Consider the following 18,339-nt stretch of genomic DNA (forward strand, 5'->3'; position numbering starts at 1 on the left):
TGACCTTGGGCAAGTCACTTCACTTCTCTGGGCCTCAGTTACCTCATTTGTAAAATGGGGATTGAAACTGTGAGCCTCATATGGACTGTGAGCCCGTTGTTGGGTAGGGACCATCTCTATATGTTGCCAACTTGTACTTTCCAAGTGCTTTGTACAGTGCTCTGCACACAGTAAGCGCTCAATAAATACGATTCAATGAATGAATGAATGTGGAACAGGAACTGTGTCTAACCCGATTTGCTTGTATCCACTCCAGAGCTTAGTACAGTGCCTGGCACATAGTTAAGCGCTTAACAAATACCATAATAATAATAATGATAATAATAACTCAACAAAAGGTACTTGACCCTCCAAATTTCCTGCCTTTCACAATTAACTACCTGAGGTCGTTTCTTCTGTTGCCACTTCCTTTTCAAGGAATTATTTTCAACAATGGAAACTTGTGGAAGCAAACACGTCGATTTTCCCTCACGACCCTGCGGGACTGGGGGATGGGGAAGAAAGGCAATGAAGAGCGAATCCTAGAAGAAGCTAAGCATCTAGTAAAAGAACTGAGAAACACTAATGGTGGGTATCTATTTAACTCTGATCATTGAAATATTAAGCATCAAAATTATAGCCAGACCGTTATGAGGTTCTCTATATATTATGTTGCCAACTTGTACTTCCCAAGTGCTTAGTACAGTGCTCTGCACACAGTAAGCGCTCAATAAATACGATTGATTGATTGATGATGGCCGAGTTCTTGTCCACCAATACTTATTGAATGCTTACTGTGTACTATGTGCTTGGGAGAGTGGCTCAGTAGAAAGAGCCTGGGCTTGGTTGTCAGAGGACGTGGGTTCTAATCCCAGCTCCGCCACTTGTCTGCTGTGTGACCTCTGGGCAATTTACTTCACTCTCTGTGCCTCAGTTACCTCATCTGAAAAATGGGGATTAAGACTGTGAGCCCCAAGTGGGACAACCTGATTGCCTTGTATCTACCCCAGAGCTTTTGAACAGTGCTTGGCACATAGTAAGTGCTTAACAAATAGCATAATTATTAATAGTTATTATAGAGTGAGTAGACGTGATCTCTGCTCTCAGTCAGCCAGTTATATTTTTTGAGCGCTTACTGTACAAAGAGCACTGTACTAAACACTTGGGAGAGTATGATGCAATAATAACAATAATAATAATAACAACAATGATGGTATTTATGAAGTGCTTACTATGTGACAAGCACTGTTCTAAGCTCTGGGGTAGATACAAGGTAATTAGGTTTAAACCCCAGGTTTTAAGCCCCATTTTACAGATGAGGTAACTGAGGCCCAGAGAAGTGAAGTGACTGGCCCAAAGTCACACAGCTGATAAGTGGCAGAGCTAGGATTAGAACCCATGACCTCTGACTCCCAAACCTGTGGTCTCTCATATACCCTGCCCATAATCAAGCATATTTACTGAGTGCTTACTGTGTTCAGAGCACTGTTCAGGACAGTGCTCTGCAGTAAGCACTTAGGAGAGTACAATATAACAATATAACAGACATTCCTTCAAAGTGCTTACAGTCTATTGTGTGGGCAGGGACCTGTACTAAGCACTTGGGAGAGTACAATAAAATACATGGACATAATCCCTGCCCTCAAAGAATTTATGACCTAAGGGGGCAAGATGAAAGATCAGACCAGAGGCAGGATGAGTCATTCATTCATTCATTCAATCGTATTTATTGAACGCTTACTGTATGCAGAGCACTGTACTAAGCACTTGGAAAGTACAATTCAGCAATAAATAGAGACAATCCCTGCCCACACCAGGCTTAGAGTCTAGAGGAGAGGAGACAGACATCAAAACAAGTAAACAGGCATCAATAGGCGATACATAATGCAGAATCAGCATGGCTCAGTGGAAAGAGCACGGGCTTTGGAGTCAGAGGTAATGGGTTCAAATCCTGGCTCCACCAATTGTCAGCTGTGACTTTGGGCAAGTCACTTCACTTCTCTGGGCCTCAGTTACCTCATCTGGAAAATGGGGATTAAGACTGTGAACCCCCCGTGGGACAAACTGATCATCTTGTAACCTCCCCAGAGCTTAGAACAGTGCTTTGCACATAGTAAGCGCTCAACAAATGCCATAATCATTATTATTATTATTATTATTAAATGCTTTGGTGGTGTAAAATTCTGAATCTAATGCCAACAGAGAAGCATTAGCCATTTTGGTTTCTTCTTTCTCTGAAGGAACACTTCTAAGAGAAAACTTCCAGAATGGCAGTGTGGCTAGAAACCCAAATTTAGCTGCAGATCTCCTATCTCAGGGCCAGTAATTAGCACCACTCTTGTCTCTTGGTATATTCTTATGCAATAGCCCTGCCCGTGGACCCCACCTTCATCCTGAGCTCTGGCCCCAGCAACGTAATCTCCAGGATTCTCTTCCAGAAACGCTATGACTATAAGGATAAGGAATTTCTGAGAATACTGCACATGTTCAATGAAAACTTCTACCTATTAAGCTCGCCCTGGATTCAGGTGAGACCAGGATTTCCCTCCTCCTTGGGGGAAAAGGGTTGGCAGGTCTAAGGGGCAAAAAGAGCCCTAACTGTTAGTTCAGTAATTTTAAAATGCAGAGAAGCAGCTTGGCTCAATGGAAAGAGCCCGGGTTTGGGAGTCAGAGGTCATGGGTTCAAATCCCAGCTCCACCAATTGTCAGCTGTGTGACTTTGGGCAAGTCACTTAACTTCTCTATGCCTCAGTTACCTCATCTGTAAAATGGGGATGAAGACTGGGAGCCCCATGTGGGACAATCTGATCACCTTGTACCCTTCCCAGCATTTAGAACAGTGCTTTGCACATAGTAAGCGCTTAACAAATGCTATTATTATTATTATTATTAAGTGTGAGGGACGGAGAGGGTGGAGTGTGTGCATAGGCAATTGGGTCATGGTTTCCATTAAATTTCCAAGCGGATAATCCAAGTTTGGTGTTCTTCGCCTTTCTTAAGATTTACCAGGTTTACCCAACTTACCTTCATTACTTACCTGGGACTCACCATAAGTTAATAAGTAACATAGCAGAAGTGAAAAAGTTTGTGTCTGAGCAAGTGAAGGAGCACCAGGAGTCCCTGGATCCCAACCACCCTCGAGACTTAACTGACTGCCTACTCATCGAAGACAAAAAGGTAAGGTAGAGAAGCCACATGGAGCGCTTAGTACAGTGCTCTGCACACAGTAAGCACTCAATAAATACAATTGAATGAATGAATGAATCTGGTGCCTCATAATGCCAAGTGTCCCGGTAATAATAATAATACTAATATTAATAATAATAATTGTGGCATTTATCAAGCACTTACTTTGTGCCAGGCACTGCATTATCGCCCAGGTGGTTACAAGCAAAGTGGGTAGGACACAATCACCATCCCACATAGGGCTCACAGTCTTAATCCCCATTTTACAGATGATGCAACTGAGGCCCAGAGAAGTGAAGTGACTTGCCCAAGGCCACATAGCAGACAAGTGGTGGAGTCGGGATTAGAACCCATGACCTTCTGATTCCCAGGCTCATGCTGTAACCACTGGGCTATTTTGCTTCTCTCAGGCCTGACAGTACAGGCCCAAACAGTCAGTCCCAGCCTCTAGAGAGACTAAGTGTGAAACACAATGTCCTGCCTACAGTAGGTGCTCATTAGATGCTATTAACTGTTTTCCTCTGCTTCAAACCTGAATGAACCCTTCTTGCAACCTAGTCACTCGATCATTCGTTTTTATTGAGAGCTTACCGTGGAAGTCCCGAGAGACGTGGAGGTCGCTGCCCAAAAGAGGCAGCCGGGAGGCAGAGAACTGGAGGAAGAGCCCCTTTCTCCATGTCTCCCCTTGTCCTCCCTCCATGGTGGCCACTAGCCCACAGTGACCCCTTCTGAGCTACTTCCTGGAGGTTGCCGCTCTGGCAGCTGTGGACTGTGGTTTGGGAGTCAGTCCCGCCATGGGGCAGCCTGACAGAGAAAACCCAACCTCCACTCCCAGGGCATTACAGGCCTCACTGCCACTCTCCAGGACCAAGGCACACATTGCCACACTCCAGGAGACAGAGATCTGTCTTTCCATTCCTGGCTCCTCCTTTTCTTCTTTCCCCTTTTTTCCCTTTCCTGGCTTTCTTTTCCTCCACTCTCTTTTCCTCCTCCCTCTGTTCCTTTTTCCTTTTTTTTCAGTTTCCCTTCATTCTTTCTTCCTTTCTCTTAGACTTTCTCTCCCAATCCCATATTTCCTTATTTCTCTTTCTCTCTCATTCTCTCCTTCACTCTACTTCTCCTTTTGTCTTTACACTTTGTCTTCCTCTCTCATTCTCTTAACTCCCCTTCTCCCCTCCTTAACTTCCATCTTCAACCGCTCACTCTCCACTGGTTCCTTCCCCTCTGCCTTTAAACATGCCCATGTCTCTCCCATCCTATAAAACCCTCTCTTGACCCCACCTCACCTTCTAGTTATCGTCCCATATCCCTCCTACCATTCCTTTCCAAACTCCTTGAACGAGTTGTCTACACGCGCTGCCTAGAATTCCTCAACAACAACTCTCTCCTCGACCCCCTCCAGTCTGGCTTCCGTCCCCTTCATTCCACGGAAACTGCCCTCTCAAAGGTCACCAATGACCTCCTGCTTGCCAAATCCAACGGCTCATATTCTGTCCTAATCCTCCTCGACCTCTCAGCTGCCTTTGACACTGTGGACCACCCCCTTCTCCTCAACACGCTATCTGACCTTGGCTTCACAGACTCCGTCCTCTCCTGGTTCTCCTCTTATCTCTCCGGTCGTTCTTTCTCAGTCTCTTTTGCAGGCTCCTCCTCCCCCTCCCATCCTCTTACTGTGGGGGTTCCCCAAGGTTCAGTGCTTGGTCCCCTTCTGTTCTCAATCTACACTCACTCCCTTGGTGACCTCATTCGCTCCCACGGCTTCAACTATCATCTCTACGCTGATGACACCCAGATCTACATCTCTGCCCCTGCTCTCTCCCCCTCTCTCCAGGCTCGCATCTCCTCCTGCCTTCAGGACATCTCCATCTGGATATCCGCCCGCCACCTAAAGCTCAACATGTCGAAGACTGAGCTCCTTGTCTTCCCTCCCAAACCTTGTCCTCTCCCTGACTTTCCCATCTCTGTTGACGGCACTACCATCCTTCCCGTCTCACAAGCCCGCAACCTTGGTGTCATCCTCGACTCCGCTCTCTCGTTCACCCCTCACATCCAAGCCGTCACCAAAACCTGCCGATCTCAGCTCCGCAACATTGCCAAGATCCGCCCTTTCCTCTCCATCCAAACTGCTACCCTGCTCATTCAAGCTCTCATCCTATCCCGTCTGGACTACTGCACCAGCCTTCTCTCTGATCTCCCATCCTCGAGTCTCTCTCCACTTCAATCCATACTTCATGCTGCTGCCCGGATTATCTTTGTCCAGAAATGCTCTGGGCATATCACTCCCCTCCTCAAAAATCTCCAGTGGCTACCAATCAATCTGCGCATCAGGCAGAAACTCCTCACCCTGGGCTTCAAGGCTCTCCATCACCTCGCCCCCTCCTACCTCACCTCCCTTCTCTCCTTCTACTGCCCAGCCCGCAACCTCCGCTCCTCCACCGCTAATCTCCTCACTGTACCTTGTTCTCGCCTGTCCCGCCGTCGACCCCCGGCCCACGTCATCCCCCGGGCCTGGAATGCCCTCCCTCTGCCCCTCCGCCAAGCTAGCTCTCTTCCTCCCTTCAAGGCCCTACTGAGAGCTCACCTCCTCCAGGAGGCCTTCCCAGACTGAGCCCCTTCCTTCCTCTCCCCCTCGTCCCCCTCTCCATCCCCCCATCTTACCTCCTTCCCTTCCCCACAGCACCTGTATATATGTATATATGGTTGTACATATTTATTACTCTATTTATTTATTTATTTATTTATTTATTTATTTATTTTACTTGTACATTTCTATCCTACTTATTTTATTTTGTTGGTATGTTTGGTTCTGTTCTCTGTCTCCCCCTTTTAGACTGTGAGCCCACTGTTGGGTAGGGACTGTCTCTATGTGTTGCCAATTTGTACTTCCCAAGCACTTAGTACAGTGCTCTGCACATAGTAAGCACTCAATAAATATGATTGATTGATTGATTGATTGATTAACTCTCCCTCTCCCTCTATACTTCTTTATTTGGCTTTCTTTCTCTATCTCATTCTCTCCTTTACTCTCTCTTCCTCTCCTGCTTTTACGCTTCCTTTCTTCCTCTCTCATTCTCTCTTAACTCTCCCTCTCTACTTCCTTTCTTCTCTTTTTTTCTCTCTCATTCTCTCTTTTACTCTTCCTCTTTGCTTCCTTTATTCTTTCTCATTCTCTCCATTATTCTCTTTCCCTTTCCTTTTCTATTTCCTTTCTTCTCTTTCTTTCTCATTCTCTCCTTCACTCTCTCCTTTTATACTTCCTTTCTTCTCTCTCTCTCTCCCTTTCTCTCATTCTCCCTTTACTTCTTTCTCCTTATTTCTCCCACCACCCTTGTCACTTCCCTTTACCCTGTGGGACCACCCCTGCCCCACCCAGGGTGACAGGATTCTGGTCACATGAGTTTTGGACTACTTTTGAGCGGGTGCTGTAGAGCCCAAGTAGAACCAAGCGGTTCAGTGGCTTCCAGGAAGACAATTGGGAAAGACCGGGAGAGGAGAACAGATGCTGGAATGTCTAGCTGCAGTAAAATATTAAGTTGGGTATATGTAGGTCAGAGCGAAGCAGTGGGTTGAACAATTACCTGGAGATTGCAGTTTCAGCTTGGTCAATCAGAGCAGAGTCCAGAAAGTGAATTTAGAAAGTAACATTTCGGGGTCCTGAATTCTCAAGATCGGCAAGCCACACTGCCTGAAGACTTCAAATAACCATCCAACACCCTGATCCACTTTGGCTGAGCATACACAGAAGTATTTTGACCACCAGACAAATGAGTCGGACTGTATCACTTCTCCTCTCCCAGCCAAATTGATGCTCAGGGACAACCAGGAGAACCTCTGTATTATATCTGGGTCAATACATTACTTGTCAACTCAGGTCACTAATCAGAGATTTATCTCAACACCATCCAGAACCCACAGAACGGATTTGGCATGGAAAACACCACGGTCACTGTAACTGACTTACTTTTCGCGGGCACCGAAACAACCAGCACCACCATGAGATATGGACTTCTCATGCTCCTGAAATACCCAGAGATAGAAGGTACTGTGAATATTAGACAATAATCAAAAACACACCCAGGATGTATTAATATAGCAGAGGGTTGAAGATATCAATCAATCATTCATATTTATTTAGCCTTTACTGTGTGCAGAGCACTGTACTAAGCATTTTGGAGAGTGTAATATCACCATACTGGAAGACCTATTCACTGCCCACAGTGAGCTTATAGTCTGGGGGGGGACAGACAATTATATAAATTACAGCTATGTACATTTTGGGTCTGAGGATGGGAAGAATAAACCGTACAAATCCAAGCACAGGGGCGATGTAGAAGGGAGAAGGAGTAGGGGAAATGTAGGCTGAATCTGGGGAGGCCTCTTGGAGGAGAAATTATACTAATAAGGCTTTGAAGGTGGGGAGAGGGATGTGTCTGTTGGATAGGAAGGGGTGGGAGTTCCAGGCCAGAGGCCAGATGTGGGCCGGTCGTGGGTTCTAATCCCGGCTCCGCCACTTGTCAGCTGTGTGACTTGGGGCAAGTCACTTAACTTCTCTGTGCCTCACTTACCTCATCTGTATAACGGCGATTAAGACTGTGAGCCCTACGTCGGACAACCTGATAACCTTGTATCTACCCCAGTGCTTAGAACAGTGCTTGGCCCATAGTAAGTGCTTAACAAAAACCATTGTAATTATTATTATAATTATAAATGAGATTGAGGTACAATGACTAGAGGAGCAAAGTGAGTGTGCTGGATTGTAGTAGGAAAGTAGCGAGAAAAGATAGGAGGAGGCAAAGTGATTGACTGTTTCATGAAGTTTTTCCTGGATATAGCAGTTGCAGGGCAATGAGTGGAGGTTCTTGAGAAGTGGGGAAACATGGACTAAATGGGTTTTTTTTTTTAGAAGAATGCTCTGGGCAGCCCTCTACTATGAAATAATATCATATTATTATTATATTCATTCATTCATTCAATCATATTTATTGAGTGCTTACTGTGCACAGAGCACTGTACTAAGCGCTTGGGAAGTACAAGTTGGCAACATATAGAGACGGTCCCTACCCAACAACAGGCTCACAGTCTAGAAGGGGGAGACAGACAACAAAACAAAACATGTGGACAGGTGATTTGTTAAGCACTTCCTATGTGCCAGGCACTGTACTAAGCACTGGGGTGGATACAAGCTAATCGTATTGGACCCAGTCACTGTCCACGTGGGGCTCACCATCTCAATCCCCATTTTACAGGTGAGGCAACGGAGGCTTAGAGAAGTGGAGTATCTTGCTCAAAGTCACACAGCAGACAACTGGTGGAGGTGGGATTAGAATTCATGACCTTCTGATGCCCAGGCCCATGCTCTGTAGTGAGTAGAGATTAGGAGGCAGGGAGGTCAACAAGGAGGCTGATGCAGTAGTCAAGGCAGGATATGGATCAGCGTGGTAGCAGTTTGGATGGACAGGAAAGGGCAGATTTTAGCATTGTTGTGACAGGATTTGAGTGTGGATTGAATATGTGAGTTGAATGAGATGGATGAGTAAAGGATAATGCTAAGGGTATGGCCTTGTGAGACAAGAGGATGGCAAAGGAGGATAGCGATATTGTCTACAGTGATGGGAAAGTCACGTGGAGGACAGGTTTTGGGAGGGAAGTTAAGGAGTTCTGTTGTGGACATATTTCATTCATTCAATCATATTTATTGAGCGCTTATGTTTTGAGGTGTCAGTGAGACATCCAAGTACAGATGTACTGAAGGCAGGAGGAAATAGAAAACTAAAGAGAAGGAGAAACATCAGGGCTGGAGATGTAGATTTGGGTATCATCTGCCTGCTCTGCTCATAGTAAACATTCAATAATAATAATAATAATGGCATTTATTAAGTGCTTACTATGTGCAAAGCACTGTTCTAAGCATTGGGGAGGTTACAAGGTGACCAGGTTGTCCCATGGGGGGCTCACAGTCTTAATCCCCATTTTCCAGATGAGGTAACTGAGGCCCAGAGAAGCTAAGTGACTTGCCCAAAGTCACACAGCTGACAATTGGTGGAGCCAGGATTTGAAGCCCTGACCTCTGACTCCAAAGCCCATGCTCTTTCCACTGAGCCCCACTGCTTCTCCACTGATTGATAGAGATGGTAATTGAAGCCATGGGACTGAATTAGGGAGGGGGTGTGGATGGAGAATTCGTGGGGGACCCAGAACTGAGGATTGAGGGACCACCCCAAAACCGGGCCCTCCCTCGACTGCCAGAGGATGGAAGAGGAACCTGCGAAAGGCCCTGAGAAGGAGCTGCCAGAGAGGTAGGGGGAGAACCAGGAGAGGACAGTGTCAGTTAAGCAGAGGTTGGATAATGTTTCCAGGAGAAGGGGGTGGTCCACAATGTTGAAAGCAGCTGAGAGCTGAGGTTGTTACCCCATTCCCTCCTGGAACCCTAATTCTAATATTTTAATTAGCAATAATAATAATAATGATAGTAGTAATAATTGTGGTATTCATTAAGTGCTTATTATGGGCCAAGCGCCGTGTTAAGCACCGGGGTAGATACAAGATAGTCAGGCTTCTCACGGGGCTCACAGTCTAAGGAGGAGGGAGAAGAGGTAGCGAACCCCCATTTTACAGATGAGGGAACTGAGGGCCAGAAAAGTTAAGTGACTTGTCCAAGATCACCCAGCAGGGGCATGCAGAGTCTGGATTCCAACCCAGGTCCTTCTAACTCCAAGGATGGAGTAGAGGCCAGTGGATTTGGAAAGAAGGAGATCATTGGTGACGTGAGAGGTTAGTTTCTCTGGAGTAATGGGGGCAGAAGTCAGATTGGAAGGGGTCAAGAAGATAATTGGAGGAGAGAAACTTGAGACAACGGATGTAGATAACTCACTCAAGACATTTGGAGAGGTATGGAGGTAAGAGGGAGTTAGGACAATAACTGGAGGGAACCGCGGGGTCACGGGAGGGTTTGTTGTGTTTTTTAAGATAGGGGAGACACAAGCACATTTGAAAGTAGTGAGGGAAAAGCCATTGGAGAGTGAAGAGTTGAAGATGGCGGTCAGGGAGGGAAGAAGAGAAAAGAAAAGTGGGTGGATTTTGAGATCTCCTTTACTACTTCATTCGTAGCTAAGGGTAATAATAATTGTGACATTTCCTAAGTGCATACTATGTATTGAGTACTGTACTAAGCACAGGGGTAGGTTTAAGACAATTGGTTTGGACACAGTCCCTGTCCCACATAGGGCTCGCAGCCTAAGGGGGAGGAAGACTAGGCATTGATTCCCCATTTTATAGATGAGGAAACCGTGGCACAGGGAAGCTAAGAGACCTGTCCAAGTTCACCCAGCAGGCAACTGGCAGAGGCAGATTTAGTGCTCAAGGCCTCTAATCTCAAGGGCCACAAGCAGACCACTTTGCAAATAACAGCCATGCGGTCCCAAACCGGAAAGTCAGGACACAGCAATTGATTCATTTCCCTTCTAAATTAAAGCGACTTCATATTTTGCCAGAGAGAATTCACCAGGAAATAGACAACGTGATTGGCTCCCACCGAATGCCTTCCATGAAGGACAGAAATGAGATGCCGTACACAGAGGCAGTCATCCACGAGATACAGAGATTCACTAATCTGATCCCCCTTAACATTCCCCACACGACTGACCGGGATACCAAGCTGAGAGACTTCATCATACCCAAGGTGGGTTTTGTTTCTGGAAGGAACCCTACGGTCTTAAGAGACACCCCATTCCCTCCTGGGACCTCAATTCTATTGATTAGCAGTAATAATAATAATAACAATAGTAATAATTATGGTACTCATTAATTACTTACTCTGGGCCAAGCACTGTGCTAAGCACTGGGGCAGATACAAGATAGTCAGGCTTCTCACAGGGCTCACAGTCTAAGGAGGAGGGGGAACAGGTAGCAAATCCCCATTTTACAGATGCGGGAACTGAGGCCCAGAAAGGTTAAGTGACTTGTCCAAGATCACACAGCAGGGGCATGGCAGAATGTGGATTTGAACCCAGGTCCTTCTGACTCCCAAGCCCGTGCTCGTTCCACTAGGCCATGCTGCTTCTAATTCTGGTTATTATTATTGCTATTAATATTAATAATAATGAGAGGGTTTTTTTCTTAAGCATTATGTGCCAAGCACCGTAGTAAGCACTGGGGTAAATGGAAGATCATCAGGTCCCAAACAGGGCTTACAATCAAAAGATGAGAGAGAACAGGTATTGAATCCAAATTTTACAGATGAGGAAATTGAGACACAGGGAAGGTAAGTGACTTGCCCAATAAAAATAATAATAACAATAATGGCATTTATTAAGTGCTTACTACATGCAAAGCACTGTTCTAAGCACTGGGGAGGTTACAAGGTGATCAGGTTGTCCCACGAGGGGCTCACAGTCTTCATCCCCATTTTACAGATGAGATAACTGAGGCACAGAGAAGTTAAGTGACTTGCCCAAAGTCACATAGCTGACAATTGGCAGGGCTGGGATTTGAACCCATGACCTCTGACTCCAAAGCCCGTGCTCTTTCCACTGAGCCACGCTGCTTCTCATATCACATTACAGGCAAGTAGCAGTAGACTGTGAGCCCACTATTGGGTAGGGACCGTCTCTATATGTTGCCAACTTGTACTTCCCAAGCGCTTAGTGCAGTGCTCTGCACACAGTAAGCGCTCAATAAATACGATTAAATGAATGAATGAAGTAGCAGAGCCTGGATTAGCGTGGTTTAGTGGCAAGAGCCCGGGCTTGGGAGTCAGAGGCCGTGGGTTCTAATCCCGACTCTGCCACTTGTCTGCTGTGTGACCCTGGGCAAGTCACTTCACTTCTCTGAGCTTCAGTTCCCTCATCTGTAAAATAAGGATTAAGACTGTGAGCCCCACGTGGGACAACCTGATCACCTTGTATCTACCTCAGCGCTCAGAACAGTGCTTGGCATATAGTAAGCGCTTAACAAATATGATCATTATTATTATTATTATTATTAGAACCAGACTCCCTGTCTCCCAAGCCCATGCCCTACACTAACATCTACTGTCAGATGGAAAATGGCTCTCAGAGATCTCTTACTCTATTCACTGAAAATTAGGAAGGGGAATTTGCAGAAGCAGCGTGGCTCAATGGAAAGAGTATGGGCTTTGGAGTCAGAGGTCATGAGTTCAAATTCTGGCTCTGTCAGCTGTGTGACTTTCGGCAAGTCACTTAACTTCTCTGTGCCTCAGTTCCCTCATCTGTAAAATGGGGATTAAGACTGTGAGCCCCACGTAGGACAACCTAATAACCTTGTATCCCCCCAGCGCTTAGAACAGTGCTTTACACATAGTAAGTGCTTAACAAATACCATTATTATTATCTTCTACCACCCAGGAGCTCAGGCGTATTGTTCTATGCAACCCCCTCTGAGGGCAGGGCATGGACCATGCCTTTCACCACTATTATACTTCCCAGTCATTCAGTAATAAGAATAATTGTGGAACGTAAGCACTCACTATATACCAAGCACTGTACTAAGCGCTGGGGCAGATACAAGATTACCACCAGGTTGGACACAGTCCATGTCCCAAAAAGGGTTCAGTCTAAAACTGGAAGGGGAGCTGAGAGTGAATCCCCACTTTGCAGATGAGGAAAGTGAGGCACAGGGAAGTTAAATAATAATAATAATGGCATTTATTAAGCGCTTACTATGTTCAAAGCACTGTTCTAAGCACTGGGGAGGTTACAAGGTGATCAGGTTGTCCCACAGGGTGTTCACAGTCAATCTTCATTTTACAGATGAGGTAACTGAAGTGCAGAGAAGTTAAGTGACTTGCCCAAAGTCTCACAGCTGACAATTGGCGGAGTCGGGATTTGAACCCATGACCACTGACTCCAAAGCCCGGGCTCTTTCCACTGAGCCATGCTGCTTCTCTGACTTGCCCAGAGTCACCCAACAGGCAAATGGAGGGTTATAACCAACGTCCTGTGAGTCCCAGGCCCTTGCTCTTTCCCCTTCGCCACGCTGTTTCCCCTACTTCCCAGAATTTAGACTCTTTGATTAATGGATATACTCCTCTTTATCCACTCTAGGGCACTACTGTGTACCCGACACTGGATTCTCTCTTGTACGACAGCAAAGAATTTCCCAGCCCTGAACAATTTGACCCAGAACACTTTTTGGATAAAAATGGAAAATTTAAGAAGAGTGATTATTTCAAACCTTTTTCTGCAGGTGAGAAAACTACAGTTATATTCATTACTACATTTTCCTCAGAGAAACACATTACCTTGTTTACATTGCTATTAAATTTTCCTCAGCGCTGTAATTTACCATTACACAGAAATATTTCAGTAAACTTTAGTGGCTTAGTGGAAAGCTAGGAGGCTGATGCAGTAATCAAGGAAAGAGAGGATATGTGATGGGATTTAACACGGTAGCATTTTGGATGGTGAGGACAGGGCGGCTTTTAGCAATGTTGTGGAGGTTGAACCAACAGGATCTAGTGATAGATTGAACACAGATTGAAAAACAAAAAAGAAAAATAAGCAATTCTACAATAACAGTGATAAAATGCCATCCCCTCTTCAGATAATCTGGTGATGATAATAATAATAATTGAGAAGCAGCGTGGCTCAGTGGAAAAGAGCCCGGGCTTTGGAGTCAGAGGTCATGGGTTCAAATCCCAGCTCTGCCAGCTGTGTGACTTTGGGCAAGTCACTTTACTTCTCTGGGCCTCAGTTCCCTCATCTGTAAAATGGGGATGAAGACTGTGAGCCCCCCCGTGGGACAACCTGATCACCTTGTAACCTCCCCAGCGCTTAGAACAGTGCTTTGCACATAGTAAGTGCTTAATATATGCCATTATCATTATTAATAATTGTAGTATTTGTTAAGCACTTACTATGTGCCAGGCACCATACTAAGCGGTGGGACAGACTAGATACACAGCATCACTTTTGGGATCACATCTTCATCCATCCACCAATCAATAGTATTTATTGGCAGTTTACTGTGTGCAGAGCACTATACTAAGTGCTTGGGAGAGTACAACACAATAGTGTTGGTAGACACATCCCCTACCCACGAGGAGTTCAGAAGCGAAGACAGACATTTATATAAATAAATAAATTATGGGTCTTCACATAAGTGCTGTGGGGCTGAGGGTGGCAGGAATACCAAGTGCTAAAAGGGTAGAGATTCACGTGCAAGAGGTGATGCAGAATGGATAGGGAGTTGGGGAAAAGAGGGTTGAATCAGGGAACGTCCCATAAAGAATATATTGACATTTGAAACATGACTCTCATGATGACATTTCCCCCAAATATTCTCTTCCCCATCTAAACACTCCTCCTACTTAGCTATCCTCCCCAATACTGGCATATTATATCATTCAGCAGACAAGTGGCGGAGCCAGAATTGGAACCCAGGTCCTTTAACTCCCAGGCCAGAGCTCTATCCAATAGGCAGCTGCTCTCTCAAATCCCCTCTAGATTGTAAGCTCGTTGTGGGCAAGGAATGTGTCTGTTTATTGTTATGTTGTACTCTCCCAAGCGCTCAGTACAGTGCTCTGCACACAGTAAAGCATTCAATAAATATGATTAATTGGATGAATGAATGGATGAGTCATTTTAACATGCCTGGAATTTTGGGTCAATGTTAATGGGGAAGAAGCGTGGCTCAATGGAAAGAACATGGGCTTTGGATGAAGACTGTGAGCCCCTCGTGGGACAACCTGATCACCTTGTAACCTCCCCGGAGCTTAGAACAGTGCTTTGCACATAGTAAGTGCTTAATAAATGCCATTATTATTGTGATTATTATTATTGATGTTTAATAAATCTGTTTTTTCCTTTCAGGGAAACGGATATGTGTTGGAGAGGGTCTGGCTCGAATGGAATTATTTTTATTCATAACCAGCATCTTACAGAATTTTTCTTTGAAATCTCTTGTTGATCCGGAAAAGATAGACTTAAGTCCCACAGCAATTGGCTTTGGCAATGTACCACGTTCTTACCAAATCTGCTTTCTTCCTCAGTAAGGAATGTGCAGTAAGCATATTTTTTACACAAATAAGCTGGATGGTATTCTCACAGAAAACAATATTTCTTCTCCCTTTGGAACGCTAAGTTACCTGAGGGCAGAATCAATTCTTTTTCATGTACATTTATATGTGTGTATATAATAATAATAATGGCATTTATTGAGCACTTACTATAGTAATAATAATAATAATGGCATTTATTAAGCGCTTACTATGTGCAAAGCACTGTTCTAAGCGCTGGGGAGGTTACAAGGTAATCAGGTTGTCCCACGGGTGGGTTCGCAGTCTTCATCCCCATTTTACAGATGAGGGAACTGAGGCACAGAGAAGTGAAGTGACTTGACCAAAGCCACACGGCTGATAATTGGCAGAGCCAGGTTTTGAATCCCTGACCTCTGACTCCAAAGCCTGGGCTCTTTCTACTGTGTCACGCTGCTTCCCCATGTATATGTGTCTTATGCCATTGAGTCATTTCTGACCCATAGAGACACCACGGACACATCTCTCCCAGAACAATCAATCAATCAATCAATCAATCAATCGTATTTATTGAGCGCTTACTGTGTGCAGAGCACTGGACCAAGCGCTTGGGAAGTACAAGTTGGCAACATATAGAGACAGTCCCTACCCAACAGTGGGCTCACAGTCTAGAAGGGGGAGGAGAACACCCTACTCTCCATCTGCAATCATTCTGATAGTGTATCTGTAGAGTTTTCTTGATAAAAATCTGGAAGTGATTTACCATCACCACCTTTGGCACAGTAAACTTGAGTCTCCACCCTTGAGTCTCTCCCCTGACACTGCTGCCCAACACGGGTGAGTTTTGATTTGTAGTAGATTGCCTTCCACTCACTAGTCACTGGCCAAGCTAGGAATGGAATGGGTAGGCATCTACTTGACATTCCCTCCCATATCCAAGACTGGTAGAGTACTGGAAACTCACCAGGGATGACCCTGAGAGGGTGTGTGTGTGTATAATAATCTAAAATGGTATGATGAAATATATGGATCAATCCATCAGTGGTATTTATTAAGTGCATAGCATGTGTAGAGCACTGTACTAAACACTTGAGAGAGTACAATATAGCAGAATTGGTAGACACATTCCCTGCCCATCAGGAGCTTTGAGTCTAGAGGAGGAGACAGACATTAGTATAAATAATTAAATCGCAGATATGTAAGTATAGGGGCCTGAGGATGAGGTGAATACCAAGTGCTTAAGGGGTGCAGACCCAATGATATAGGAAATGCAGAAGGGAGAGGGATTAGGGAAAGTGAGGAGATGTGATTTTAATAAGAGTTTGAAGGTGGGGAGAACGGTGTTTTATTGGATATGAAGTGGGATAGAGTTCCAGGCCAAAGGGAGGACATGAATAATGGTTAGTGTAAGAAGAGTGAAGTATGTGGGCAGGGCTGTAGCAGATAAAGGAGGGTGAGAACTGACTGAGTGCTTTAAAGCTGATGGTAAGGAGTTTCTGTTTGATGCGGAAGTGGGTGGGCAATGACTGGAGGTTCTTGAGGAGCAGGACGACGTAGACTGAATTTATTTATTTTTTTTAGAAAAATGATCCGGGCAGCAGAGCAAAATAAGAACTGGAGTGTGGAGAGTAAAGAGGCAAGGGAGGTCAGCAAGAAGGCTGATGCAGTCAGGGTGGGATAGGATAAGTGCTATTTGGGACAGGGACTGGGTCCAACCTGATTGCCTTGCATCCACCCCACACTTGGAACAGTGCTTGGCACATAGTAAGCACTTAATAAATACTATCATTATTATTACCTTGAGAGGAATTACGCACCTCTTTCATCTCTGGGGGGGTCAGGGTCCTCTGAGTGGTCAGTGGTGGATCTTGTCACCACAGTAGAATCACTAATGATGCTTACATAGCTCCAATCATCCTTAGCACATATGTATCAAGTGATTGATAATAATAATAACAATAATGGCATTTATTAAGCGCTTACTATGTGCAAAGCACTGTTCTAAGTGCTGGGGAGGTTACAAGATGATCAGGTTGTCCCAAGGGGGCTCACAGTCTTAATCCCCATTTTACAAATGAGGTAACTGAGGCCCAGAGAAGTTAAAAGGGACTTACCCAAAGTTACACAGCTGACATGGGGCGAAGCCAGGATTAGACCCCATGACCTCTGACTCCGAAATCTGTGCTTTTTCCATTGAGCCATGCTGTGCTCCACTCAATAATCACTTCCTTATCGCTCAATGATATTCTCCCAAATGCTCAGTACAGTGTTCTGCACCCAGGAAGCACTCAAAACTACTGTGATTAATTACTTATTCATGCGTTGCCCTGACTTGCTCCCTTTGCTCACCCCGCCCTTCCCAGCCCCACAGCACTTGTGTATATATCTGTCATTTTATGTATCTGTACTGATGTCTGTCTCCTCTCCTGTAGACTGTGAGCTCATTGTGGGCAGGAATTGTCACTGTTTATTGTGTATAGAGAAGCAGCGTGGCTCAGTGGAAACAGCAAAGGCTTGGGAGTCCGAGGTCATGGGTTCTAATCCCTGCTCCACCACTGATCAGCTGTGTGACTTTGGGCAAGTCACAACTTCTCTGTGCCTCAGTCACCCCACCTGAAAAGGGGATTTAAGACTGTGAGCCCCATGTGGGACAACCTGATTACCTTGTATCTCCCCCAGAGCTTAGAACAATGCTTGGCACAAAGTAAGCACTTAACCAATACCAAAATTATTGTTATTATTACTGTACTTTCCCAAGTTCCTAGTACAGTGCTCTGCACACAGAAGCACTTAATAAGTACGATTGAATGAATGAATGACTTTCTCTCTCCAAACCTTCACCACTACCAGTTAAATCGGTTTCTTCTTCCAGTTCCCACTATTCATGTATAAATTTTGTGTCTATCCGTCTCCCCATTAGATTGTAAGCACTTTAAAGCAAGGATCCTGTCTTTACCTCTATGTACTCCCTTGAGTGTGTAAAACAGTGCTCTGCATACACTTAGTGCTCAATCATTACTACTGTTGATTGAAATGATGATCTGTTCTCCACTAAGGGCAGAGCCAAGAAAGAGTTTTGATGAACTTTTGATGAACTTTTGATGAGTTTTATTACAGGCCTACCAATAAAATACTTATTTTCAATTGTCGAGTCAAGATAACACACTTTTATTTGATCGGGT

The 18,339-nt window shown here is 45.0% G+C and overlaps 1 protein-coding gene and 1 non-coding gene across 2 annotated transcripts in view; one reads left to right on the plus strand and one right to left on the minus strand.

Moving 5' to 3' along the window:
- The window catches only part of LOC119925511 (cytochrome P450 2E1), a 28,119-nt gene extending 12,752 nt beyond the window's left edge, over positions 1–15,367 (plus strand). The window contains exons 3-9 of the mRNA XM_038743721.1: positions 418–567; positions 2,347–2,507; positions 2,980–3,156; positions 7,072–7,204; positions 10,656–10,843; positions 13,227–13,368; positions 14,994–15,367. Coding sequence (XP_038599649.1) covers positions 418–567; positions 2,347–2,507; positions 2,980–3,156; positions 7,072–7,204; positions 10,656–10,843; positions 13,227–13,368; positions 14,994–15,175 — 1,133 coding nt within the window. The 3' untranslated portion in view covers positions 15,176–15,367. The remainder of the gene's footprint in view (positions 1–417; positions 568–2,346; positions 2,508–2,979; positions 3,157–7,071; positions 7,205–10,655; positions 10,844–13,226; positions 13,369–14,993) is intronic.
- A 637-nt stretch (positions 15,368–16,004) lies between these two features.
- Positions 16,005–16,142, minus strand: LOC119926008. The gene has a single exon (XR_005449927.1). It is a non-coding gene; the product is annotated as a small nucleolar RNA SNORA7 (small nucleolar RNA).
- Between the last annotated feature and the right edge of the window lie 2,197 nt (positions 16,143–18,339).

Source organism: Tachyglossus aculeatus, chromosome 3 (genome assembly GCF_015852505.1).
Source record: "Tachyglossus aculeatus isolate mTacAcu1 chromosome 3, mTacAcu1.pri, whole genome shotgun sequence".
Lineage (NCBI taxonomy): Eukaryota > Metazoa > Chordata > Mammalia > Monotremata > Tachyglossidae > Tachyglossus > Tachyglossus aculeatus.